This window comes from Grus americana, chromosome 3, assembly GCF_028858705.1.
Source record: "Grus americana isolate bGruAme1 chromosome 3, bGruAme1.mat, whole genome shotgun sequence".
NCBI classification, from domain to species: domain Eukaryota; kingdom Metazoa; phylum Chordata; class Aves; order Gruiformes; family Gruidae; genus Grus; species Grus americana.
In genome coordinates this window covers 63781267-63807861 of record NC_072854.1, presented here as the reverse complement: position 1 = coordinate 63807861, position 26595 = coordinate 63781267, and the positions used below count along the sequence as shown (strand labels likewise).

Genomic DNA, 26595 nt, shown 5'->3' with positions numbered 1-26595 from the left:
GTTGTTTTTGGCTGCCTTCCAGTCCTTGTCCCCTGAATTTAAAAACTCAGCTAAAATTGTGCATATGCATCTTTTCCTTATTTTTCTTTCCTTGCCTCAGAAGTTATCTACAATAGCCTTTACGAAAAATAAAAATCAGCTGTGTAAGATTTGAGTAGTGCAAATTTTGGGACCTACTCAGCTGACACACATCTTTGTGCCTCAGTCACTAACTGTTCACTCACAGCCCTTTGCTACACTTTTTCGGTGGTACAGAGACCCCTCGGGCAATTTCCACGGGTACGCTTCTGCCAAACGTTGCGCTGCTGTTATTGCATTGCAACCAAGCGATACGCACGCATCTGCTGCAAAAGCTGCTGCAGTAAAGTGCCGCTACTACGCGGTATCCTTCCTGGCGCAGGGGAGCATCGGATGCAAATGCCACTTGATGGTGATCTGCTGGCTGGCCTCCGCTTTACAGACAAGCCCTTCCAAGCAATTCTTGTGGATGGATGCGCACCCCGCCCGACAGGTAACCAGGCAGCGGCTCGGCCGGGGGACCGCGACCCCTCGGATCGCTCTTCAGGGAAGGAGAGGATAAAAGACGACAACTTTTAGTCACGGCAGTGTGGGATGAGATAAGGGCTGCAGCCGGCGGAGCACGAAGCCCCCGGCTGTGGTACAGGGTGGGGAGACGGACGGACGTAGGGCAGGGCCGGGCCACGCCACGCCACTCCCCCGAGACACAGGCCCAGGGCCGGCCTGCAGACAGCCCCCAGCGCCGCGGGCCGCCATCTTCCTTGCGGACGGCTACCCAAAACCAAGATGGCGCGCAGGCTGTGAGGGGTGCCGCCGTTTCCCCGCCCAGGTCGGAAGTGACGCATCTGCGACGGCGGCCGCCCCCCGCTCTCTATGGTGGTTTTTTCTTTTTCCCTTTGGGCCCCGCGTCTCTTCCTCCGGCGAGACGGGAAATGGCCGCCAAGCTGCGATAAGGGAGCGGGGTCGCCGGGAGTACCGCCCGCCAGGTGAGGAAGAGGCGGAGGTGAAGGGGCCGTGGGGAGGTTTTGTGGGACGGTGGCGTGCGTAGCCGCGGCCGAGCCAACCCTGGAGTAGGGAGGGGGGAAGTGATGGCGGGGGGAGATGGCGGAGGGAGGCTGAGGGGGAGCAGCTCCCCCCCCCTCCCCACCGCGGCGCTCGCGCCCCCCGCGCGCGGCCGCACCTCCCGCCTCCCCTCCCCCCGCGACCGCGCGGTGCCCGCGCGTCGCGCCGTCCCGCCCTTCCCCGCCGCGTGACCTCGCGTTCTGCAGCCATTATCCTCTGAGCCCCCCTCCCCGCGCTAGCCGCGCCAGCCCCCGGGGCGACGGGCCCAGCCGCTCCGCCGGGGAGGGGCCGGGCGGCCGCCGTCACCGCCCTGACGCGGGCTCCTGCCGCTGCTTCCTGCGGGAGTCGGGCCGAGCTGACGTCGCTCCTCCCCGGGTCTGGACGGCGCCCCGGGGCGCGAAGGTAGGGAGGGAAGAGGGGGGCGGGAGGCGGCCGCGCAGCTGTCTCGAGCTGGTTCGCGGCTTCTGGAAGCCCGTCGGGTGGGGGCCGCGCAATGGGCGGCCTGCCCCGTTGGGCCTCCACTCCGGCCGACCTGGGTTTCCAGCCTTTCCGCCCTCGCCGTGGGAGATAGGCCCAAGGGGATCGCCATGCAGCACTGGTTATAGGAATATAAAATCTCCCCGTTATGCTCGCGGGTGTGACTCTTAAGGAGGGAAACGGTGCTGAGGTGAAAGGATGCTTCCCGGTATTGGATCAGCTTTTACGCACGTTGGAGGAACTTCCCTTCGGGCATGACTGCGGTTCAAGTGCTTGTGCCTTAAATACTCTGCTCCTGCTTGTCTCCCTGTGCGTTAACTGCCCTGTTTAGAAATGCCCGCAAAAGCTGGTGAGGGGCTGGGGGTGGGTCTTACTCCCCTTGCTGAAAGGGGCTATTTTATTCCTGATGTTGATCATACTGTAGTATACGACCGTTGCAGGATCTTGTCCTTTATTTCTCGTTTGCTTTGTAGGCCCTCTACTTTCTGCCTTTAATTTTATTATGAAAATCAAATTCTTGTTTTGTGTGTGTCATGGTGCTCCTTTACCAAGTCGATACAACTTGTCACTTGTTTATCTTAGAGATCAAAGTTTTATCTTAATAGTAGCAGTTACATTTTACTGCAGAAAGACCCAGGGGCATGCAAAACAAAGGAGATGCTGCAAGTAGTCACTCTTTGAGTAATGGTTGGTTTATTGTAAATGTATAAAAACATCGCTTAGAATAGTTGTTCTCAGTGTGGGAAGGATTGATTAAAGAGCATGGGGTTCCAGGAAAATGCTGTTTAGATGTTGCCTTTCTCGTCCATCCTCCTCTTTCTCCTCTCTGATAATCTCATTGTTTTAGACAAAAGTGGGCAAAATAAGGGGTAAAGGCTCTGGCTCCGAGGCGCACTCCAAGCATGCGGCTTCTTGTGGCAGGGAGGGCAAGGAATTGCTTCCTCCCACTCGTCCCTTTTGATGTTGAGTGACAGGCTGTGCTGAATGGCAGGAAGAGGTTTAATGTGTTACATGTATCAGTACTTGGGGTGTGCCTGCCTCTCTCCTGAGCACTGGCTCCATGGCTTAAGCAAGGTTTTAGTGGGCCTGGCTCTAAGGAACAGTTCCTCAGGTGAAGGCTGTGGCTGAGGGAATCTTTCGTGGGGGAAGGGGGAAATGGGGAAGAGGGCAGAATGTGCCATGGGGAAGGGCCTGTTGCCATTGGGAATGCAGAAAACTTGGAGTGGTTGTAGGAATTTATAAAGAGTCGGCAGGGAGCTGTTGTTTGGAGCTGGGGTGCAGGTGTTTGGATGGATTAGATTTGGGCTGGTTGTCAAGGAGAGGTTGTGGTGTAGGAGTTTGAGGAATGCCAGAGAACATTTGAGGTTTGTTTACAAGTGGTGGAGATCGGTGAAGGAAACTACTGAAGAAAGTAAGTCTTTAGGTTACAACTATATTCAGTTTGTCTGCAGGAACATTTTTCCCAAAGGTATTGTGAAAAAGTGCATTGCTGTCTTGTTCATTGTGCTGGCACCGGCATCCATGTGGCCTTGTGGTAAATGGGATCTGGGAGGTGATAGTGGCTGAAAAGTCAGTTTTGTCTTTTTTGTCCAGAGTAGTTTTCTTCTGGATCAGTTCACTGCTGCAGCTCACCAAGCACCTATATGAATATCAATCTTGGAACAAACAAGGGAGGGAAGATGGCCTTTTCTGTGGCAGCGTGCTCAGAGCTTATTGCAAAAAGATTGTGGAAACCACTTTGTAGTGGCATATGGAAACACAGTGTTTAAAACACAATAAAAAAAAACCAACCAAGAATGGATATCCAAAACAATGCGTTTCTAAAAGCATGCTAATTCCTTTTTGTGTATTGGCAAAGTTCTTAGAAATTGTCACTTTGATTTCTGTGTTTTTAGTTAGAGGAGAAACATGCTTTTGTTTGCCAATAGTATTACATAAAAGAACAGCTACCAATCATATGACTGTTTTGCAGAGTTGATTTTATTGTTACTAGGATGCTGGGGTTTTTTCTGTATAGAAAACAATATAAAATATTTGAAAATTAAGAAATGAATGAATTAAGGAAAAAGGCCTTTATGTTTTACATTTCCAGTTGACTTTTCATGTTGTGATTCTTATATGGGTCTGTGTTGTCTTTGTAACTGTGTGGATATTACAAAGATAATATAAAGCAAGGATATAAAATAGGGGGGAAATAGGCTTCCCAACTCTATTTGTACATTTCAAGATAGTATGGGCAAATTTGCTATGGTATTTGAGTATTTGTAGGATTCTAGTCATTGATGATCTGAATGATGTGGATTTACAGTCACTAACGAAATGCATTCTATTCTTATTCGTGATGTGCCATAAGTTTGTGGGCATTTAAAAAAAGTGGGGGAGGGGAGGTAAAGAATGGATAAGAAAGCATGGCAGATGTACAGGCACTGAATAGGTGCCTTACACTACTGTCTCAATAAGACTTTCTTTAATTCAGCGTATGTATTATGAGAGAATATTAAAAATTCTGTGGGATTTCTTGAAGATCCTCTTTTGTTTTGTCCTGATTGTATAATCCTCATTTCTTTTGAAACTTGAATCTCTGAATGAAAATGTGTTTTGGCAACAGCTTGTGAACTACTTCAACAAGATTTTTACTTAAATCTTCCTGACAGCTTTCAAGTAATGCTTAAACAAGAGAAATGTAGACTACTAAATAACTAAAAATGAAGGATAGCTAAAATGAATCTAAGAGGAAGCAGTGTTTTGCTAGTGTAAGTGGGGATAACTGTCCTAAAATGTCTTCAAAACCTTCCATGTGCTGTGGAACTTTTAAAATAGCTTAACAGTCTGTGTACTCTGAGAAAACGTCAATATTAGTGGTGTAGTAAAGACTCTTAAAAATAATGTTTAAAAGGATTTGGAAACAATTTTATTTGTGCTTTGTTTTTATTTTAAATACAGAGGATGCTAACAGTGACATTTACTTCCTCATTATTGTGTTGCTTGTGGTGGAATAAGCCTGTTGTGTATCTTGTTTTTGCTTGATGGTCACTTGCTGGCTGAGACTGATCTAAGATGCCTAAAGATCCTGCTGTTGTGTCATTAAGAAACTTTTCTTGGCTCCCTCTTTGGTCGTTAATGTGATTCAGCAGCTGACAGGTAGTGGACTGTCCATCTTTTAAAAATGTCTAGGTCCATCTTTTAAAAATGTCTAGGTTTCTGTGTTAAGGTTTGGCTGTTTGGGGGTGGGGGTTTTTTTTGGTGTGTCTTTTTTTTTTAAAGCTGCTTCCAAGTACTGCTAAAAAGCTTAACTTCCAAGTTTGTTGCTGCTGATGACTTTGCCAAGCTAGTTTCAGGGAAGCTTTAAGATTGCAGTGCTGCCAAAAGAAGCAGTCCTGTCTGGCTGCTATTGCAGCCTCCTGTGTTGGCCCAAATGTTTGTGGGACTGTGTGATTAACCATATCGGAAAAATAATTTGTATTGAAACTAATCCAGGTCATCCATACATTTCCTGATCTAATTCAGGATGTGGCTGCAGAAGTACTTGTGCTGGCATAAGGGAGAAGATCATCAGGAACGTGAGGAAACAAAGGATAGGAGAGATGAGACTGTTTCGTTAAACTAGCAGTGCCAGCTTATTCTGGTTGAAAGTACTGTGGAGATACAGCAGCTTCCTTTGTAGTACCCAGATTTTCTAACACAGGAGTTGAAATGGTTGAGAGCCAAGCGAGCATCTCTCTCTTTTTTTTTTTTTTTTTTTCCTCCTGTCCCTTATATTTAGGGCAGAAAGTAAGGGAAAAAGAAACTTGAGTTGCAAAAAAACCACGCGGATTACAGCCCTGGTGTTTCAGGCATAGACAATGTTCCTAGCAGTCACGGTCCTTCCTTAAAAATGCTTAGTGCTAGTGATGACACCTCGTGTCACATTCTTAATACGCACGTTTGGCAGACTGTGTATCTTCAGTGCATGAAGCTTATCTCTGGACTAGTCTCAGAAGTGAGAGGGGCAACTAGTCTTTTGATTTAGTGATGTCGTGTAACAGCATATGATGCTTAGTACCTTTTTTTCATTGCCCTTTACTAGTCCTGCCCTTACTTGACATGGTGCAGTCACTGCAGACTGACAATGAACATGATAGTGTACAGGAAGAGGCTGTGAGTGATTTTATTTGGTACTGTGAAACAGTATTTTGTAGTTGCGATGCTTTCAGAGGAATGTGTACTTTTTCTGTGAAAGTGTAAAGCGTGTAGAAGCCAAGTGTTATAAAGGACCCGTTTTCCTATGTATTTCTGTATCTACCACTGTTTGTCTCTAAATTAGCTTTAATAGAGGTTAATAAAATTTTAGATTCTTGCATATTGTGAGAATACTGCAAATACTTGAAAGATTTTTTTATTTATTCAATATTTAAGGTTTTCTATTCAAAACTCTTTTCAAATGTTATATCCATACCCTTAAAAAAAATAGGGAGAAGGTTAGCAAATATATTTTAGCTGCCAGGGTTGGACATGGTGTATCTAATGTCTGGGTTGGGTTTTTTTGTTTGTTTTTTAAAGTGTGGCAGCTACTCACTTTTGCCAGTTGGTAGAAAAGATTCCTAAAAGTGCGTGGAAGTGACTGCCAGAGTTTGAGCTGTAGTAATTTAAGATCCTGCATTCTGCCTAGAGGTTTTAAAGGTGAAATAACTATCTTCTATATCCCCAGGATCTAAAGACTTGTCTAAATTAGGATTTTTGGATTTCAGCTAGCACCAACATTGTTTTTAAAAGTCAGAAGTAGAGATGATTTAAATATTGATTTAAAATCTCAGACTGAACTTCAACCATTTAGCTGAAGTTTGTATTACTTTTTTTGTACTAGACTTCTGAATGCCTTAATTAAACTTTGCTAGCTAATACCATCTCGCCTTTTGTCTAGACAAGATCTGAAATGGTCCGATACACTACTGTGCTCCTTCAGAGACTCATGCTTGCTGATGATGAGAAGTAAAAACTTAATCTTATTAAAGCATATATTTTATAGAAATTGGAAATATCTTGGTCCCTACTAGTGAATGGTAAGTGGACATTTGACAGCAGTGTTTATGAACACAAGTGCTACATTTCTTCTTTTAGATGAAGAAAACATCTGTGAACAAGTGTGAAAGTGTCATTTAGGAGCAATGGATGTCTTACAGCTTTGGCTTTAATGAATAAATTGTTGAGATGCAGAATTTCTGGGAGATCCATCTCGTCTGTATTGAATTTGGACAAAGTTCCAAGTTGCTTGAGTGGAATTGGAAAGCTTGCTTAATATTGAGTCAGACTACAAATGTATACATAGTCTTAAGTCTTTGAGGCAATTAAAAGCTGAGGCCAGTGAAAAATTCATACTTCTGAGACTGGTTGCATTATTGCAATTATGCGTTGTTTCTGTATACCTGTAAAAGAGCTTATTTTTGAAGGAGGAGATGTTGGTTATTTAGGTAAGCTCATGTACCTATGCATTTTAGACAAGGAAGTATAACAGAGTAATGCTTGTTTAAATGTAGCAAAAGAAACCTAAAGACAAAGTTTTTACTGTTGTCCTAAGTCCTCATCCTTCCCCCCCCTCCCCAAAAAAAAATAGCTCTAGTTAAGTGTAAAGCTGTATGTTAAGAGTTCAAACTGGTCGAACGCTTTGCCACTGTCCTTTTTGCCCCCTCCTCCTGGCTGCATGCTGTTCTTTCCCCCATAATCCAGCTCTGGCACTTGGCTGGCCCTTCATTAAGCCAGTTCTATAACCCAGCTATATGAAAGTGTTCTCTGGGTATGAAGAACCTGCTCACTGAAGGACCCAAGGGGTGTCGGGGCTGTTGTGAAGGTGAGGATAATGCATCGTACGGCCACGTAAGCAAGGCTGAAGGAGTGATCATGTATGGGAAGGGGAGTAGGATTTGCCCCTTGGCAGTGGCTAGCCCTGAGTTGCTGCAGTCCTAACATGCAACTTCACTGAGTCCAGGAGTAAATTTGCCATTTCTTAAGTGCTGTCTTTTCATGATAAACAGATTAATGTTTTAACCCATTTAAGCAAAAGGTATTACCTGCCCTTTAGTAAAAGTTCATGTCTTTGACAGTCCCTTTTTCTGTTCTATAGGGATCAGTATTGCTGAAAGCACAAATAGAGAGTTTTGAAATAATTGCTTCATTGGCACCAGCTAACGATTTGAGGTAAGAGTAACTTAATTCTATTTTTAAATGTTCTGATTGAACCCAACCACTTGAAGTGAGAATTGATTTTATTTTCCTAAAATGTATGCTTGCAATAAGAAACTAAAATGTATAAAACTTTCTGAAATTAGTGTATCTCTTGTAAAGGTCAACTGTTGTACAGTATATATGTACTTGTCATGCATAGAATGCAAATGTATAAATGTTATTGTTAAATACAGGGAAAATCAAACAGATTTCCTTTAAAGCTGAGATTGGATTCTGTTATAAACTTCTCGTGCATCCGAAGTTTGATCTGAAAATTACTTGTAATAGCAAAAAAAACACTCTCGGAAAATTGGTATGCTTCATGTCTTACAACAGTTTAAACCTCTAAATTTAATGTTGCCTGTGAGTAGATGAGAATAAGAGATGATAAATCATTTTCTGTGAGTTTAATTGAACACAATGAATTAGAAACCATCTTCTGAGTATAGGTTATGTAAATTTGCTTTTTAATGGAAGGAGCCAATAAAAGACAGCATTCAACATATTCTTCTCCAAGGTAAATAATTTTTTCATAGTTAAATGGAAAGCTAGTTTAGGTTAAAATTAAAATTAACTTTTTGTTGGGTTGGTTTCAGATGAGGTTACATTTCTTTGGGGCCATGCAAACTCTTGTGCTGCTGTGGTGGGGGAAGTCATATGGGGCAGGAGGGCCCAGTTGATAGGGGAATGGTCGGTCTGCTTTTTCTTTTGGATTCTTTTCTAAAAGTCTAAAATCTCTGCAATTTTGTTAACTTTAAATTAAGCTCTAACGCTGTTTATTTCTCTTTACATAACTGAAATATCACCCAGGAAACAAGAAAAATACTATCAAGTCCCTTGTGACAGAAAGTGTTTATTGTGTTGAGCTTGTATTTTCAGTACAATAATTTTAGGCTTTCGTGCTTGTTTGCAATACAAAAGCTAAGTGTTTTTTCTATTTTTGTTTTAATAATTATTAAACGATGATTATAGATACTGAGCATATAAGGGCTTGAAAATGTGTAGTTACTTGTCAACAGTCTTCTATTCAGGTTGTCTTATGTGACCCTTTTTGTTTGTTTTTTAAAGCTGGGCAATTTCAAAAGAGAATGGTAATGGGTCAAAGTTTTTAGCAATTAAATTGGGTATTTTTAGCCACTGATCTGAAAAGAAAAGGAAAAGGTGTGTGTTTTTTTTTATGGTTAGCAGTAATTAATTCTAAATATTTATTATGACTACATAAGAAATGATAGTTTATTATCAGTTTATTTTCCTATAGGACTCATTGCTTTATAATCAATTGTAGCTTTCATAGCTTAATTTGAGCTGAAAAACATTGAATTCTGTTACAAGCCATATTATTTAACAAGTTGTTAAAATCTTTAAGAAGTTGGCCATGCATTTTACATGTTGTTTAAAAAGCAACGTTAACCTAGAAAGATGCAGGGTGGGCGTATTGACCAGTGGAAAATTGGATCAGAGTGATTAGCCTTAGTACATGCGGTTAAGAGAAATAATACCCCTCGCTCAAACCAACAACTGCTGGACAGAATACTTCAGGGCTTTATCTTTGCTGATGTAGAAGATACGTTGTAGGGGACTATGAAGTCCTTCCAGAGAAGCATCAGCATATTGGAAATGCAAGGAAACTATAAACTACACAAGTAGCAAGAATTTTGTTTAAAATGTATTTAAATGTGTAATTGTCCAGACTCACATTATTTCTTGCCTTAATTTGCAGAAATATTTTTTTCTCTTGCTTCCTCTGCTTTTACAGGTTTGGTTTGCAGTTAAACCTGGAAAACCTTTTACTGTTATACTTTTATCTTTTCAGACAAACTGCATGCACTGTACTTCCGTTAAATTCTTTAAAATGTGGTTGAGCTTTTAATTTACTAATAAATGTACTCATATCCTCCTCAAAGTTATTTTATTTAGGAAATGCTGTAGCTCTTTTGGATATTCTCATTTTGTTCATTTATATGATATATATGGACTCTAAATAGTTGCTTCTCTTTTTTTTTTTTCTTTTTTTTTTCTTCCCCCCCCTCGCCTTGCTGCTTTTCCTAAGCAGGAGTATATCTACTGGGAAAAATGGGTCGATCTAACTCTAGATCACATTCTTCAAGATCAAAGTCCAGATCTCAGTCCAGCTCTAGGTCAAGATCCAGATCACATTCTAGAAAAAAGAGATACAGGTAAATTTATGCTGTACTGTATGAAAAAATTAATATATTAGATTTTGTCTGGAAATTATTTTTCACTTGCATGATGCTGTGGCAAAAGTGAGCCTGGGATCTGCGTTTTAGGCAGTAGGTAACTTCTGCTTTGAATGTAATTTCAGTTACTTTGTTTAATACTTGACTGTTTCAGAATGCTAATGGTTCTTTTTGATTTGTGGCTTGTTTGATTGTCCCCTCCCCCTTCACATGACGTTTTCTGTGTTTAGTCTCTTGCCTTGTAATTTGTTCTGTATTTCTCATGCAGCTTTTCAGATCTGGAGTAACTTAAGGCTTCAGCAGATAAGCTTTGCTCTATCTTTTCTCAGTTGGCTCCAACCTTTTCCTCATCTTTCTTACTAGTGGACATTACCATCTCCCATAAAAGCAGTGGCTGAATTGAATGTTTACTGCCTCATCAGCTGCTGTCCACAGGCTGGCGTATTAAACTGGGGGTCACGTAACTTCACGTTTCAGGCTGTGAACCATGGTGGCTGAGGAACTGAATGCCATGTTCCAGAGTGGTGGCGATCTCTAATAAAATGGCAGGGCAGGCCACTGAGGCTGGTAATGTCTTAATCATGTGATGCTGAAGTCTAAGTTTCACAGTCCTTAGGAGTATAGACCTGTTTATCACAATCCTTTGAGGCAGAAATAATATGTAAAGATAGATTGTAGAAGTTACTTTAAAGACTGTTAGTCTGTTTCCTTTACCATTCTGACTGCATTTGAGAAATCGAGCATTTAGTGTCAAGGCACTTTTTTTCAATTCTCCAGTTGTCAAATGTTAATGTTTGCTTTTTAATTTTAGTTCTAGGTCTCGGTCAAGGACATATTCACGATCTCGCAGCAGGGATCGTGTTTATTCTAGAGATTATCGCAGAGATTACAGAAATAATAGAGGAATGAGACGTCCCTATGGTTACAGAGGAAGAGGTAGAGGGTATTATCAAGGAGGAGGTGGTAGATACCATCGTGGAGGTTATAGGCCTGTCTGGAACCGAAGACACTCCCGAAGCCCTAGGCGTGGCCGTTCACGTTCCAGAAGTCCAAAGCGAAGGTCTGTGTCTTCCCAGAGGTCCCGGAGCAGATCTCGTCGATCTTACAGATCTTCCAGGTCTCCAAGGTCCTCTTCATCTCGTTCTTCATCCCCATACAGCAAATCACCTGTCTCTTCCAAAAGACGCGCGTCTCTGGAAAAGCAGGCAAAGAAAACTGAAGGGGCTCCTTTGCAAGATAGCCCTTTGAAAAATAAATCACAAGATGAACAGAAAGATACATTTGAACATGACCCATCAGAGTCTCTTGACGATTTTAACAAATCATCAGCAGCTTCTGGCGACATTTGGCCTGGCCTTTCAGCGTATGATAACAGTCCAAGGTCACCCCATAGTCCTTCTATTGCCACCCCACCTAGTCAGAGTTCATCTTGCTCTGATGCCCCTTTGCTTAGTACAGCCCACTCAGCAAAGGACACACCTCAACATTCCCATTCCATTCAGCATAGTCCTGAGAGGTCTGGCTCTGGTTCTCTTGGAAATGGTTCTAGCCGCTATAGTCCTTCTCAGAATAGCCCATTGCATCACATCCCTTCGAGGAGAAGCCCTGCAAAGACAATCCCATCACAGAGTGCTCCCCGTGAGGAGGCTCGAGTGAGGTCATTTTATCCTGAGGGTGGTGAACAGGAAACTGCAAAAGGTGGAAAGTTTATGAAAAGGTAAGAATTAAATTATAAGCCTAATGTTGCCTTTTAAAATGCTATCTATCACAGAGTTTTGACAAGATCATCACCGTGCCTTGAAAAACGCAATATGGAATAAATATTACTAATTTAGTCTGGTTGGAATTGAGCTTGAAACATGTGCCTTTGTAGGTTTCCTCCTAAGATGCTTCAAGTTCTTGGCCATTGGCTAGTGGAGATGGGGACATGTGTCCTTGAGGAAAAATTGGTTTGTGCTTTTCCTTTATGGTGTGCTTTCTTATACTCCATTTACTGCTAAGAAAAATAGTAATTGGAATAGTGTATCAGACTTCCTTTTTTGGTAGCAAATTCTGTTCAAGTATTTTAAGATTTTAATGCTTCATGTAGTTTGAAATGCAAATCTTCTGGAAGTCTAAAAATGCAGATGTTGTACAATGATTTCTTTGTTAACATAAACAGCATCCATCGCTAATTGCGTGGTGTAATATGACAGCTTTGATGCCTTGACTTGCATTACTTGTGAAAGAGGGTAGGTCTTGGTATTCTTGGAACATAATTCTATTGATGTGAAGGACAACATATTTAAAGTTGAATGTATAATTTCCAATTAACGTAAAATTCTTAAATTTGCTCTTAATGTTTGATATAGTAGTAATTTTTAAAAGTTGTCAATATCTCACATTAGTCTGTTCTTTTCTAATGTGACTAGTACTTCAATGGATTTCTTATAAAATGAATTACACAGCAAAGCTATGACTGTGCTATATAGGTTTGATTGTAAGCTTTTAAATGAATTTGTCCAGTCAGTGATTTATTATGTAAAAATATATTGCTTAGAAGATCAAAAATAGAACTTCCCTTGGGTTAGATGTATTTGAGTTGGTGAACATAATAGGACCTATGTGAAAATAGTGCACAGATAAGGCAATGGCTGAAATAATTAATTGGTAAGTGTGTTTCTGTGTTTGAGAGAGCTGCCTCCTAAAGGTTTCCTGCTTGAATATAGTGAATGCATTAAGCCTGTGTCACATTTTGGAATTCTCTTAGAAATGTACAGAATCTTGAAAATCACTCACTTTTGGTACTCCTTTAACCTTTTCACTGAAAGAAGTAGAAAAATGAATTGCAGTCTGAATTATCAAATTTCATGTGAATTTGATGGAGCAGTGACTGATGTAAGAGAATGTGAAACTGGCTACCGATTAAGAAAGAACAGACAAACTACTAGCTTTTTTATAAACTCAAGCAGAGAATTTCTAGGTGTTCTACAGAAAGGCATTATAATCTTCAGATGCCTCCAGTAGTACATAAATGACAGTGGGTACAGCATTAATGGTGTGCGAAGAGTTGCATGCTAAAGTTGAATTGCTCAGAGGAATGTATTTTCTTCTTCTTGGTGTGGGATTGACACAAAAGAGGAATGCAAGTGAACTGGAATGAATGCAATCCAGAGTTACCAGTCTCTTCTTTGCTATCCACAGGTACACAGATGAAGAGTCTAGAGTATACCTGCTTGATAGGGGTAATACCAGGGAGAAGGAGGCCCAGAAGGAGAGAGGATCAGAAAAAGGGAGGACAGAGGGAGAAAGGGAATGGGAGGAACAGGAAACTTTAGATTTTTTCGTTGATAAAGAGACTGGGAAAGAAAAGTTTAATGACTCTGAAGGGGAGGACACAGAGGAGACAGAGGATTACAGACAGTTCAGAAAGTCTGTCCTGGCAGATCAGGGTAAAAATTTTCCTACTGCATCTCACCGGAATGCTGAGGAGGAAGGAACCAAATACAAATCTAAAATATCAATCAAGGGCAATAGAGAGAGCGATGGATTTAGAGATGAGAAAAGTTATAAGCTTAAAGAGACTGGCTATGTAGTGGAAAGGCCTAGTGCAACAAAAGATAAGCACAAGGAAGAAGACAAGAGTTCTGAGAGACTAATGATGAAGAAAGAAACTCAGTCACCTGAGCAGGTAAAGTCTGAAAAGCTCAAAGAACTCTTTGATTACAGTCCCCCTCTACACAAGAATCTGGATGCGAGAGAAAAATCCACCTTCAGAGAGGAGAGCCCACTTAGGATCAAAATGATAGCCAGTGACTCCCATCGTCCTGAAGTTAAACTCAAAATGGCACCGGTACCTCTTGATGATTCAAATAGGTAAATTATTCCGTTTTACAGTGTGGTTCTCCACCTGCCTGCAGTGTCATTCATCTTTATTTAAACTGGTGGTTTCTTTTTGTGTGTCTCTTTGTTTTGTTTTGTTGTTGATGCATTTTAGACCTGCTTCCTTGACTAAAGACAGGCTGCTTGCTAGCACACTTGTCCATTCCGTCAAGAAGGAGCAAGAGTTCCGATCCATCTTTGACCACATTAAGTTGCCACAGGCCAGCAAAAGCACGTCAGAGTCATTTATTCAGCACATTGTGTCCTTGGTTCATCATGTCAAAGGTACGTATTCAGTTTATCGTACCGAATACACATCTGGCAACTTTAAGCCTGTTTGCTATCTCTAGTACAGGAAGATTTCAGCCCTCTTTCAATGTTGGTTTAGTCAGACTTTCTTCCTTTTGAGGTACACATAAAAATAATTAGAAAAATAACAGCCATAGAAGCTAGTATCAAAATACCCCATGCAATGTAGAGCATAATAGCAGTTTTACTATGTTTCTGGATAAATTTTTGAGCCTACGTAGCATATAAAGTTTGATTCTTTTTTTTCAGTGTAGTTTAAACATACTACATTGATCAACCTTATTTAGTTTCATTTTAATAGCTCTAACATACAATTTTATAGTAAGTGGTGCAATGTGGGTTGACATGTGTCTTTTGCACTGTAAATACAATGGCATTCCTTTTGGAGCACCCCAGAGCTCATCTCCAGGTTCTTATTAAAGGGGTTGTTTTGTCTCAAGATTTAAAAAAAATTGTGCTCTAAATAATCCTAAATTACGCTGTGATATTTAATTTTATTCCCTTTTGACAGTATTGCAGTGCTGGAGCCAGGAATTTCACATACAGGAATTTGGCAGTGGCTAAATAAACCTCCTTGAAATTAATTGTATGCTAACTATTTCCTAATTTAACAGTAGTGGCTATTGCTTACTATAAACACCGCAAAATCCCCAACTAAACAAACACCCCCTCACATGCCCCCCCGCCCCAACCAAACCCAAACTATCAAACTAGATGTATTTCATTTAGGTCACATAACCTGTCAAAGTTTTCTGATGCAGAAATAAATAATTCCTTAAAATTGAGTAAGGATATCTGGAGAGTTCTTTAAAAGCCTTTTTTTTCAATAACATTTACTTTATTTCACTGGGTTGTTGTCTTGTTCTTGTGTTTAATGTACTGAGATAATATGGAAGAATTTGCTGGTGAAAATAATTTTGCTGTATCATCATACAAAGGGGAAATGTGGAAATAATTAGGTGACCAGTTTCAGTGTATCTGTAAGCATTGTTTTTTAAGATAATTTAGCTTCTAAAATTGCAAAGATTTGCATGCTAGAAGTATGTGCTAGGGTTCCTTTAAAAGTCATCTTTTGTTGGCAAAATTCAGATTACTAAGGCCAAATGATTTCCTGCATTTTGAATTACTTACAAAAAAGAAAGTAATAGCCAACAATAATAGATTATGATAATGTATTAGACTAAAAAAATCTTAGAGACACCTGTTTAGAGTATAATGATCTTTGTTGTCAAAGTATCTATTTTATTGATATGTAAAGAGGTTTAAGGCTCAATCCAACAAGAGCTTCTGTAAGTTTTTGCTTATATGGTACATATGTAGACTGCAGGTGAAATAATGTTCCTGAAACTCTCACATGTTGATCACAGAATAGACTGTTTTTCAGTAAACTTTTGTATGTTAAACAAATACTTGGTAAATGTAACAGCTTAACAGCCTGTCTGGTGAAGTTATTAGAATATGTACAGTTATGGTTGGTTTTGAAAGCAGAACCTCTCTTTAAGTTTCAAATTTACTGTGATCTGTGATCAGATTTTAGTAACTCTTTTGACAAATTGAAGTTATGTTCATTATTGGTGTGATGCGACCAGTCTGAACAGCTCTTTATTAATGTAGAGCTGAAAATGCCCAGTGATGTTTTCTTTTTCATTGTAACTAGGTCCTGGAATGTGTTTTGAAATGGCAAAATCCATGTTACAAAAGTAAAATAGCTGTTGAAAGATACAGATGCCAAACAGGCAAAGTTGAACCTTCTGTCTTCCTGGCAAAAATGGCATAAAAACAGAGTTGCTAGCTCAAATTCCTGTGTTTGATGGAATTATGATTGAGGCACTACCCTTGTAGTGGCCGTTTCAAGTTTTAATGGTTGGTTATGAGACAAATACTGGATGCCGGGCGGTAAGTTGATACAGATGTATGTTGACCTGTTAAGCAGATAGCTTGCTTCATATGTAACATTTCATAGCTCATGACTTTATGTATTTCTATATTACATTTAAACACATTCGTTGAGCTGGTTTAAAAACTGATTTTTGCTGTTGCTAATTTAAATGTCTCTGAAGGGAAGAGAAAATTTGTCAGAGAAGCTGTCAAGTTTGCCAAGATGCCAGATGCTTAAATGAATTTATGTATAGGTGTGTTAATTGTCTTGGATTGTTTATCATCACAACTTCAAATCAAGAAATCGTATTCCTTTAAGAAATGACTTGTTAGGTCATTCATGTAGTTATTGAAGCATACATTACTTCAGTGTTTTCACTGAATTAACTTTTAAGTTAAAGATGAGATGAATAGTAAAATGTACTTAATTGCAAGTATTCATGACTAAAAGTAACTTCATTTTCTCTTGTGGGCAAAGTATAAAATAACTGTTAAGAAATTGCTCCTTTCTATTTCATTAGGGGAAAATGAGCAAGTCCAATCAGTAAATGATGCTTGAATTAGATGTAATACAGTCATGGCATAGTTATACGTAGACTTGCAGTGATGCTGTGCACTGTTACTTTGTTTGGGTTACAATATGTGTAAAAATAGGGAAAACACCACATTTGCTTGTTCTGATAGATTTATTGAAAATACTGTGTTTTTGCCTGCTACTTGCCTTTCTGTCAGGAGTAAAATAGCTGTCAGTTGAATTAAACTAATGAAACAGTGTTTTTCTATTGTAACCAACAGAGCAATACTTCAAGTCAGCTGGAATGACCCTAAATGAGAGGTTCACTGCATATCAAAAAGCTACTGAAGAACACTGCACCCGGCAAAAGAGCCCAGAAATACATAGGTATATGTTAACTGTAAATGTAAATGCTTTGTGTTTCAAATAATGTCTGCTAATACTTCTTTTGAGAACCCAAAATATTTTTTTTTCTAATCTGCATGGAGTAATCTGTCAATTTCTGTGTAAATACAAAATACTTAAAAAACCGCACCAAACCCTCTTTCTGTAAAAGAGAACTCACCTGAGCCAAGTCTGGCTTCATCTGTGGTTTTGTAGCAGATGTCTTCTCTACCTCTGTACCTCATTTGGGATATATTTACTTTTCTCACATGCAGTGCTCAAATATTGAGGGGCATATGTCTTGAAGATGAAAAGAAGCCCTGTACATGCATCTTTATTCTTCAGTGTGAAATGTTCCATCTCATACTCCTTTAGTTTTTGTGTGTGTTAATTTACAGCAGTTTTTTTGAAAAATCTGAGGGCCTGAAAGGTAAGAAATAGGCATGCAGATGTAATTTCTGTTCATGTGCTATAGTTTTAAGATGCACTGTACTATATTTGTGTTGCATGTGAGGATATATTATCCCCATATTCAGTGTCCAACTTTATAAGTTTTCTTAATTGTTAAGTATGTTTGACTTTACAGCAAACTATTGTAGTGTTGATGATTTCTTGGGGTGTGGGGTGGATTTTCAACTGGCTACATACTGATCTTTTGAAATAACTCATCAAACATTTTTTGTTTCTTCAGACCTGTGCTTAAAATGTGAAAAATCAAACTACCTATTTTTCTGTATTTGTGTCTTTAGCATGCATCACAGTCACAGAGCAGAACCAAGGTTTTTAATTTTTAGTCTGCTGCTGTATTCTGATAGTGGGGTTTTATATACAAGAAGTTTGTTCTACTGCAAAAATGCCTTGTTTCTCTATTTTCTGTTGAAAATAAATGTCTGAGGCCATTAACAGTCACATACGCATATGGCAAGACACTGCTTTTATTTTACATCTAGGAGGATTGACATCTCTCCAAGTACCCTGAGGAAGCATACCCGTTTAGCAGGTGAAGAGAGAGTATTTAAAGAAGAAAGTCAAAAAGTAGGTTCCTAGTAAAGGTCCTATCTGTATTTCTAAACTTAATTTATTTTGTTTCCCTTTAAATCTGAACTTTAGTTTTGGCTTTGTATTTATTATATACACAAACACAGATTATTTTTGTATTTTTATCTGCAGTATTTGCATTTAGAATTTTTTTTTCTTTGAGTAATATATTTTACCAAGAGGCCAGTTCACATAGTATTGATTTTGCTATATTGATAACATGACATAGAAGGTCAAGTTTTCTCCCACCCTTCCTTCCTTCTTGGACATTTCTTGACCAATTTTGTGGCACTAAGCTGCCCAGGGACAAAGAATAGAAGAGGGGAAAAAACCTACTGAGGTGGTCAGTGAGTAGTATGGTTGAATCGCAAAGGTGCTTATGCTCTGCTAAAAGCAATTCACCAGAAGAAATAAATACTTAAATGTCCTCCCAAACCATGTCTGTTTGCATCAAAAAATAGATAACCCATTGGCTTGATGGGAATGCTTGTTTGAAACTGAAATTCTTAGCTGTTCTTTTTTAGATCTAGCCATTGCATGTAAAGGGCATTCACTTAAAGTCAATTTTTGTGCTGAAGAATTTGTTGAAAAATAGGTAAATTCTATCTCGTTTTTTTGAAAATTGTTGTACAACTTCCCTTTTTATTCAGGTTCTGTTCTGGATGTTTTATTTCAAAATTTTGTTCCAAAATATATATTTGTTTACAGGGAGATAAAAAATTAAGGTGTGATTCTGCTGATCTTCGGCATGACATTGACCGACGTAGAAAAGAGCGAAGTAAAGAGCGAGGAGACTCAAAGGGTTCCAGGGAATCCAGTGGGTCAAGAAAGCAGGAGAAAACTTCAAAAGATTACAAGGATTACAAATCTTACAAAGATGACAGGTAAATATTTCAAGTCCCTATATAGGTTTTTAGCTTCTAATTAGCCTTTTGTAATTGTAAGCTTAATTGCTTTCAATTTTCATTGTATAATGGAACATTTAAATTTAAACAATTAAAATTATTTGTTTTACAGCAAATATGTATTATCTGTCTTTTACACGGCTTATGGTGGATGAGGACAAAAACTTTGGAATAGCAAGCTAACACTGAAAAAAAAAATGACAAATTAATCTGTCCTATTATCCAGGCTACATCAGGAGGTTGGACTTCAATGCAGTACATTTCTATAAACAGTTTGTGTAAGAACTTTGGTTCGTTATGCTTGATTCCGCACTTTTTCAACTCATAACACCCAGAGTATGAGAATCTTACTGATACTTAGGTTTTAACATGGGTGAGAAGGGGAATTTTTATTTTTGTCTAAAGCCAGTGGGCTGTTTTTTTAAGGAAAAAAAGTGTTAGCATATCTCAGTGGATACTGTGTAGCAGTGGTAAGAGTTACTTCAGGTATGACCTTCCTTTGAATAGAATATTAAAATCTCGTAAATTGGGTCAAATTAGTGCCACTATGGGGTTACTAAAAAGCCTTGCTGTAGGATTTTTTTTTCCCTGCTTTGTACTGGATATACAATGAATTTTTACTTATGCTTTCTGTTTCCCATTTACTTTCTGACTTTGGTATCCACGTTACCTTCCACTGGCTAATTCCATACAGCCATCTACATAGGTTAGCCCACACCGTACCTTCTCAACAGTGTGCAAACTGAACTATGTAAAGTTACTGTAAAATTTTGCCTTGAGGGTTTTCTTCCCTTCAATTTCTGTTTTTCTGCCTCAGAAGAAAGGCAGACCTTAAAAGTAACAATCTCTTTGTGGCATCAAAACATGGAAAAACTGTATTTGCAGTTTGCAGACTGCTGCTTTCCAACTCAGTAGCAATAATATACATTTAGCGCTTTTAAATGTGTAAGAGGAGGCTGGAAAGTGGAACTATACTTCACCTTAACATCTGAAATATGTAACATATATGTGACTTTATAAGCAGAAGGGGGATAGTTTTTCATAAAATATAAAGAGACCCCTTTTAGTATAGCATGTTACAGACTGTCTAGTACTTTTAAAATAGCACACAGTGTATCTTTTTTATTTTTCAGTAAACAAAAAAGAGATCAAGACCGTGCTCGGTCCTCCCCATCATCTTCCCCATCTTCCTCCTCATCCAGTTCTCGGGAAGAAAAGGATTGCAAGAAAGAAAGAGATGAAGAGTTCAAAACCCACCATGAACAGAAAGAATACTCTGGTTTTGCAGGAGTCAACAGGCCAAGAGGCACCTTTGTAAGTTGCTCTCTTATTTTTCCCCCAAATTCTGAACACTTCACAAATAGTGATAGTATAACAAATAAAATGAGGAAATATTGCAGTAATTAATGTTAGGCTAGACTTCTTTCGTAGCAGTGATTCTTGAATTCTTGTGTAATGTGCTAAATTAGAAAAGTTGAGGGTTTTTTCCCCAGCGTTGCCCAGTAGCAGTTAATTGGTGTGTAAATAAGCATTAGCATGCCATTAGAGACCCTAGTGTAATGCTGGGGAAAATGATTTCTTGTGTATTCCTTGCTCTTTTGTAATTATGTTGTTTCCTAACAGGGTCTGAAAATTTACCTTTCTGTAAAGATTAAATCTTGCGATCTGCTACCTCTTAACTCCCTGCAGGTTCTGTTTTTCCCTGTCATTTTCAGTTTGGTTTTGCCCTCTTTTGTGTGTGATGCCTGCAAGTTGTTCAATAGAGAATGGCACATAATTAAAAATACACATTAACCTTAAAACAGCTGTATTAAGGAGAGGAGATGGTATACTTGTTATTTTTCAGTGTTTCTTTGGCCTGGACTAGCCACAGTGAGCATGAAAGCTCATTAATTTATTTCTGGAATGTGTTTTAGCATTGTGATTTGGAAAGTGACAAATTGACCACTATAGTCTTCAGAAAAGTTAAAAATTGCATGTTAATGTAATTACTGATAAATAATTGGGAAATGTAGAACCATTATGAAAGACTAGGAATCAGTTAAAGAGGCCTTGAAAAGATAAGGAATACTTGAAAAAAAAAAACCCCAAACACAACACAGCAAAAAACCCCCCAACCCAAAATAAAACACACAAAACCCCCTAAATGTCCCCTGTTTAGGTGGGGAAAAAAATGTTAAATAGACTTACATAATGGGTAGGAGTAATTTCATACTTTCACAGTAAGACTAAATAATGCTAAAAGACATTGTTTGGTTTAAATGTACATTGAATTATTTATAGTAGTGTAAAAGAAGTTTGGAACTACACACATGTGGGATGTGTATTGAGTTACGGTTTGAATCTTCCATATGTAGAAGAAAATTCAAAATTTCTAACACTAAAAACGCATAATTTCCTTCTTTCTTGTTTTTTATGTAAGCATACCAAGGAACAGCTATGTGGGCATACCCTTGAATGTCGTAGGCATCAAATACAACAGTATTAGCACTATTTCTTGCTGTATAAGCTAGTGGCACTGAGTTAAACAAAAGTAGAACTTAAAAGCCCCTCTCCTCTCAAAGATAATCAGTTGAAAGAAACTGAACTAGGGGAAGCCATACTGCTTTATAAAACCGGATTGTGAAAGAGAGGCTTCTTTACATTAAACTTAAGTAGATGTGAATTGGAAATTTAATAGACATCTACTTATTTAACTACTGGTGACTGCTAGTTCTGACCATGCTGTAATAACTGGTTAATGTTCCCTAACGACATACATAGTCACACACAAGCTTATTGAACAAACTGTGTCTGAACAGCAGAATCTAAATAGGCCAACCTGTTGATTCAAATCTTCTCTTAGGGATACAGCTTGGATAGTATTGAAATATACAGACTGGAGGAATGTCTTCATAATGCAGGCTCATAGTGGCTGCATTCCAGTAAATACTGCTTTGCTTTTGAAGTAAATAAAATGTTTTGGTTGTGAATCCTTTGCAAAGCAAGAAGTCTGTATACATAGGAGAGCATAGCTTGCTGCATAGGGGAGACTTTAATGTAAGCTAAGCTGTTGATTTCACATTAAATCAGCAATACTTTTGCACTAACACTTGATGATAGACTGTCATATTTAATTCTAGGCTTCTTGTACATAAACATCATGAATAGTTTTGGAGTAGGAACACAGAAATAAGGATAAGTAGACTCTTTTAATGACAGTGTCATTAGTATCTAGCTCCTAAAGAATTCTGTGTGTAACAGTTCTGATTTAAAAGGAGTTTTCTCTTTCTATAGAAAACATACTCTGTCCTTTTTGTGATGGTCTTCGCAGTGAGTAAGCCCATAAAGATTATCCATAGTGGATTTCACCTCCCATATTTCTTTACCTGAAAGATGACCTGGGGGCAAGAAAGGGTGGGGAGAGTGTTAATGCAGTGTTGAGGAAAGTTCTAGATATTTTTCTTAAAGGGAGTCTGATCCCATGACCTAATGCCAGGAAATGCTGTTATGGGGTTTTTTTGTTTGTTTGGTTTTTTAAAAATCCTGTCATCATTTTGTCTCTACATCCTTTCCCCCCCATTGTGATACTACTTGTGCCCTAATTTTTGCAAAGGTTTGAAAACTATTGGAAATAAAGCATGTAGTATTTCCTCTCTTGTACAGTTTTCTTCAAGTGATAGTCTGTTTCCAAGTGATTCTCTGAGAATTTTTTTTTTTGCCTACAGTGTATTGGATAGGTCTTAAGAGCCTTTTACGGATTGTTTTTCAGTCTGATTTCAAAGTAGTTTTAAAACTGTCCAGCATAAATTCTGCAGTAGAAGTGTTGGAGCTTTGTGGAACTAAGTGTGCATAATACTCCTCTTTCAAGTTAGTCATTTATGTCTTTTTTTATCTATGTTTATGGATCATACTTATTTTTAACACATCAATTTAATTTTTAGTCAGGTTTTTTGTACGTTTAATCAGAAGACCTAGTTCTGTGTGTTTATCTAGGCTGTTTATGGAAGTTGTGTTCTGTAGTAACTGCAGGTTTTAGCAGTCAGTCTTCCCAACCTAACCTTTCTTCCCCCCTTGAATGGAGGATATAAACATATATGGAAATAATGTTTTCTACAAGCTACAAATTTACATGCTGAGGGAACTGTATGTATTACTACTTAGTATATTCTGAGTTAAATATTTTCTTTTGTTGCTATGAGACTTTTTAGCCTAACATTTTTAAATTCTGTTAATTCATTATAAAGAATATAAGACACTTCAAGTGTTGCTACTCTGTACGGTACATATTGTGGCTTTTTCTGAGTAAGGAATTTCCTCATTGAAACTTAATTTGGCCTAAAATACATTTCTGAATCTCAGTTGAAAATGTTTGAGTAACACCAAGTGGATATACTTGTTTGGAAACTGCGTTGTTTGTGTGTATTCTGGAATCATTTTCTCATAACCAATATGACTGACTCCATAAATGACCTTTCTTTTCCTTCTGACAGTTTTCTCCTTCTTTCAATCTAGTTATTCTGTTTGTTTTTTGTCTGTGAATAGCTTCTTCTTACCTCTTGTTGCAACACCCTGGTTTACCAGCAAAGGAAATTTATTTGTGGTGGTTGTGGATGAATTTATGCCAAAAACTCATATGTGTTTCAATTAAGTTTAATAGAATCATTATTTCAAAGTGAATGCTTGAATATATTACTTAAGGTAATATGTAAATTTTCTGAAACTTGCAGATACTGTAATTAAGCACAGAAAGCATTTTCAATAATAGAGAACTTGAATTCTCTTTGTGGTTTTATGTAAATGGATTAAATGACATTTTGGTTAATCAGTTTCGAATTAGGGGCAGAGGAAGAGCCAGAGGAGTCTTTGCTGGAACAAATACTGGTCCCAGCAACTCAAATACTACTTTTCAGAAGAGACCGAAGGAAGAGGAATGGGATCCTGAATATACCCCAAAAAGCAAGAAATACTTCTTGGTGGGTGTGGAGAACTCGATATCTTATGCATGCTTTTGTTTTTTCAAAATTTCTACAAGCGTAGAAGTAGCATGCATGTAGGGACAGGGAATTCAGTTGCATAACCATGAGAATATCAGGGCTCTTGTAGTGCCTGGTTTTTCTCTTGTGTCTTTCTGCAGCAGGCTGGCAATAACTGAGGGCTGGCAATAACTGAGGCCTAACAGAGAACAAATCTCCAAAACTTTCATCAGTGGGTGGGGAAGAAGGCAGACTCAGACTGAAGTAATTAAAAACAAAATTTTAAACTAAAAAGGCTTGTGCTGTGTTTTCCTGGATTTATGTCTGTATGGCATTTGAGCTTTCTCTTAGATTTTGTCTGGAAGTCTGCAAAAGTGCAAGATTAGGAAAAGTTGTCCGTATTTGTGGATGTGTGTAGGCTGACTCTGTTATTAGCAGTCCTTCTGTTCTTAGTTGAGTAGCGTGATAGTCATAAGAAAGTCACCTTAGTTTTGATGCCTCTTTCCCATCTGGATTATGAAAGGAGGACTGTTGATGTAACCACCCAGTAAGTAGCGTATACTGACTATGTAGCCTCTGCTCCAGTTGATTTCTTTAACAATGCAAACTTCTAAGGGTATTCTTTCACCAAGTAGTGAAGATTAGGCTTTCTCCTATGGCATTATAGTCTGTCATAAATATGTTAACAGGTAATCCAAGAAATAATACAATTACAATTTTGATGTTTGTACAAGGAGTTCTCCTCCGTCTTCTCCACACATATATAAACTTTTCTGACCTGTAAACCTAGAGATGTGATAATGTATTCATTAAGAAATTCTATGATGGCTAGAACAAATAACTAACTGTAGCTGTTAAACTTTTTTCTCATATCTAAAGACGTTTTTAATTTAAAAAAATAGTGCTACCCTTTCACTTTTTTATAATATATAATTGTTAATAAACTGCTTTATATAGGTGTGGTATGTGTTTAATAGTTCAGATTTCTTTCCAAATCACAAGTAAAAAAATCAGATGTTGAAGCAAGTGTACCTCACTCTTCTAAATATAAACCTTTTTTATATTAAATAATTGTTTATAGTGTTAATGCAGTACACGGAATGATTATCAGAAGACTTACCAAACTGTCTAATGCTATATATTTGGTAGCAAGATAGCTAAGCTTATTAATCAGAGAAACTCAACTGCTGTTTGCTAATGTCAGATTTAAACAGTTTAAACTTCCTTTGCCCTATGTTGTGCAGGGGAAGCAGTGTTTCTGAAAACTGCCTTCAATTACTTTTCCTTAATAAGTCTAAAAAACTCTATCTCTGCATTGAAGTAAAATTTAAAAAAAAATCCTAGCACATTCTTAGACCTTCTTCCTTTAAAATCAGAATTTTTTTTCCCCCCTCAAAACTAGTAATTCTTTCTTCTGACTGAAGATAAGTGACAGAACTGATTTGTTAGAAACATTTGAGCAGACCCACAGCTAATAAGGGCTCTTAAAACAATTTTATTGCTGTGGTTTTAGTTACAGCATCATGAATTGTAAGGATATACTTCATAATGTATTCTGTAGCTTATGATCTGAACTGTTAGAAAGTTCTCTTTTTTTTTTCTATGTATAGTATAAATTTGATATAGAGTACCAACATTGTAGGTGTACATTTAAGAGGTGTTCTAACCATATTCTTTGGTATTATTGTAGCATGATGACAGAGATGATGGTGTGGATTATTGGGCCAAAAGAGGAAGAGGCCGTGGTACTTTCCAGCGTGGCAGAGGGCGTTTTAACTTCAAAAAGTCAGGTAGCAGTCCTAAGTGGACACATGACAAATACCAAGGGGATGGGATTGTGGAAGATGAAGAAGAAACAATTGAGAATAATGAAGAAAAGGACAGACGCAAAGAGGAAAAGGTAAACAGTTCAGTAAATTGCAGATTAGACAATTTATCTTGCAATATCTCAAGTAATTGTGTGTATGTGGGGGGAGGATCACTTTCAAAGGTGTGGGAGTTTGGTTATTAACGGTTTACAACAAGACTGTTTTCTTTCTTTCCACAGGAATAACCTTGGAAGAAAGTTATAACTGAAAGAGCAGCTCTTGCACCACCCACACAACATTTTTAATATGTTTTTTTGTTGTCAAATGAATGTAAGCATTTTACTTAAATTTTACTGTTGGAAAGTAGTTTAGAGGGATTGTTTTTGTTTTAAGCCTTTAGAAAAAAATCTTGATATAGTAAACTATGTTAATGATCGTACAGGTAGAAAGTAAAATATTTGTAACAACTTTTAAGAAATTTTACTGTTTGTTATATGCAGTGTAATTCTGCTTTGTCCAAATATATGGTCAAGTACAACTCTAAAAGTTTTGATTCTCCCCTATGTCTGTGTTTTATTCTGAAGTAAACTTACAGCTCTGCACACCTGAAATCTTGGAGCAGCATTTTTTATAAACTTATTACTACTTCTGTGTTGCCTTTTTATAAGAAGTGTATTTAAGGGTAGTTATCCAGTTGTAGTGTAAGTACAAACAGTTGTGCAAAATGCTCATTATAAGTTAGTTCACAAGAATCACATTTACGTAGTGTGTCAGTGATAAACCTGGATTCTTATTTCACTGTGCTAGAGAGTGCAGCAAGAATTTTATCTTAGTGAAATTTTTCACTCTCCTTTAGAAGCCTGAGAAATACATATGTATATCAATACTCAAGTGAGTTTCAAGTGTATTATTTCCCTTGTAGGATGTGAGGTTTTGAAACCTATTTCTAAGTCACTGCTGCCAGAAACTTTTAAACAGATCTGAAAACTG

At 38.3% G+C, this 26595-nt stretch overlaps 1 protein-coding gene across 14 annotated transcripts; it reads left to right on the top strand.

Annotated features, from left to right (window-relative positions):
* The first annotated feature begins 361 nt into the window (after window positions 1-361).
* BCLAF1 (BCL2 associated transcription factor 1) lies at window positions 362-26216 on the top strand. Of its 14 annotated transcripts, none has more exons than XM_054818961.1 (14): window positions 375-511; window positions 6458-6596; window positions 7655-7728; window positions 9806-9932; window positions 10765-11670; window positions 13137-13808; window positions 13930-14099; window positions 16797-16902; window positions 17850-17934; window positions 18646-18821; window positions 19976-20156; window positions 23651-23797; window positions 25488-25697; window positions 25845-26216. In XM_054818961.1, exons 4-14 carry the CDS (start codon window positions 9829-9831, stop codon window positions 25848-25850), a joined length of 2763 nt encoding a protein of 920 aa, XP_054674936.1. In that variant the 5' UTR covers window positions 375-511; window positions 6458-6596; window positions 7655-7728; window positions 9806-9828; the 3' UTR covers window positions 25851-26216. The 14 variants fall into 14 exon arrangements, 12 of the variants coding, with proteins under 12 accessions (XP_054674931.1, XP_054674935.1, XP_054674941.1 ...); XM_054818959.1 differs by having other exon boundaries at window positions 376-511; window positions 9809-9932; XM_054818956.1 differs by lacking the exon at window positions 6458-6596 and having other exon boundaries at window positions 362-511; window positions 9809-9932.
* Window positions 26217-26595: the final 379 nt, after the last annotated feature.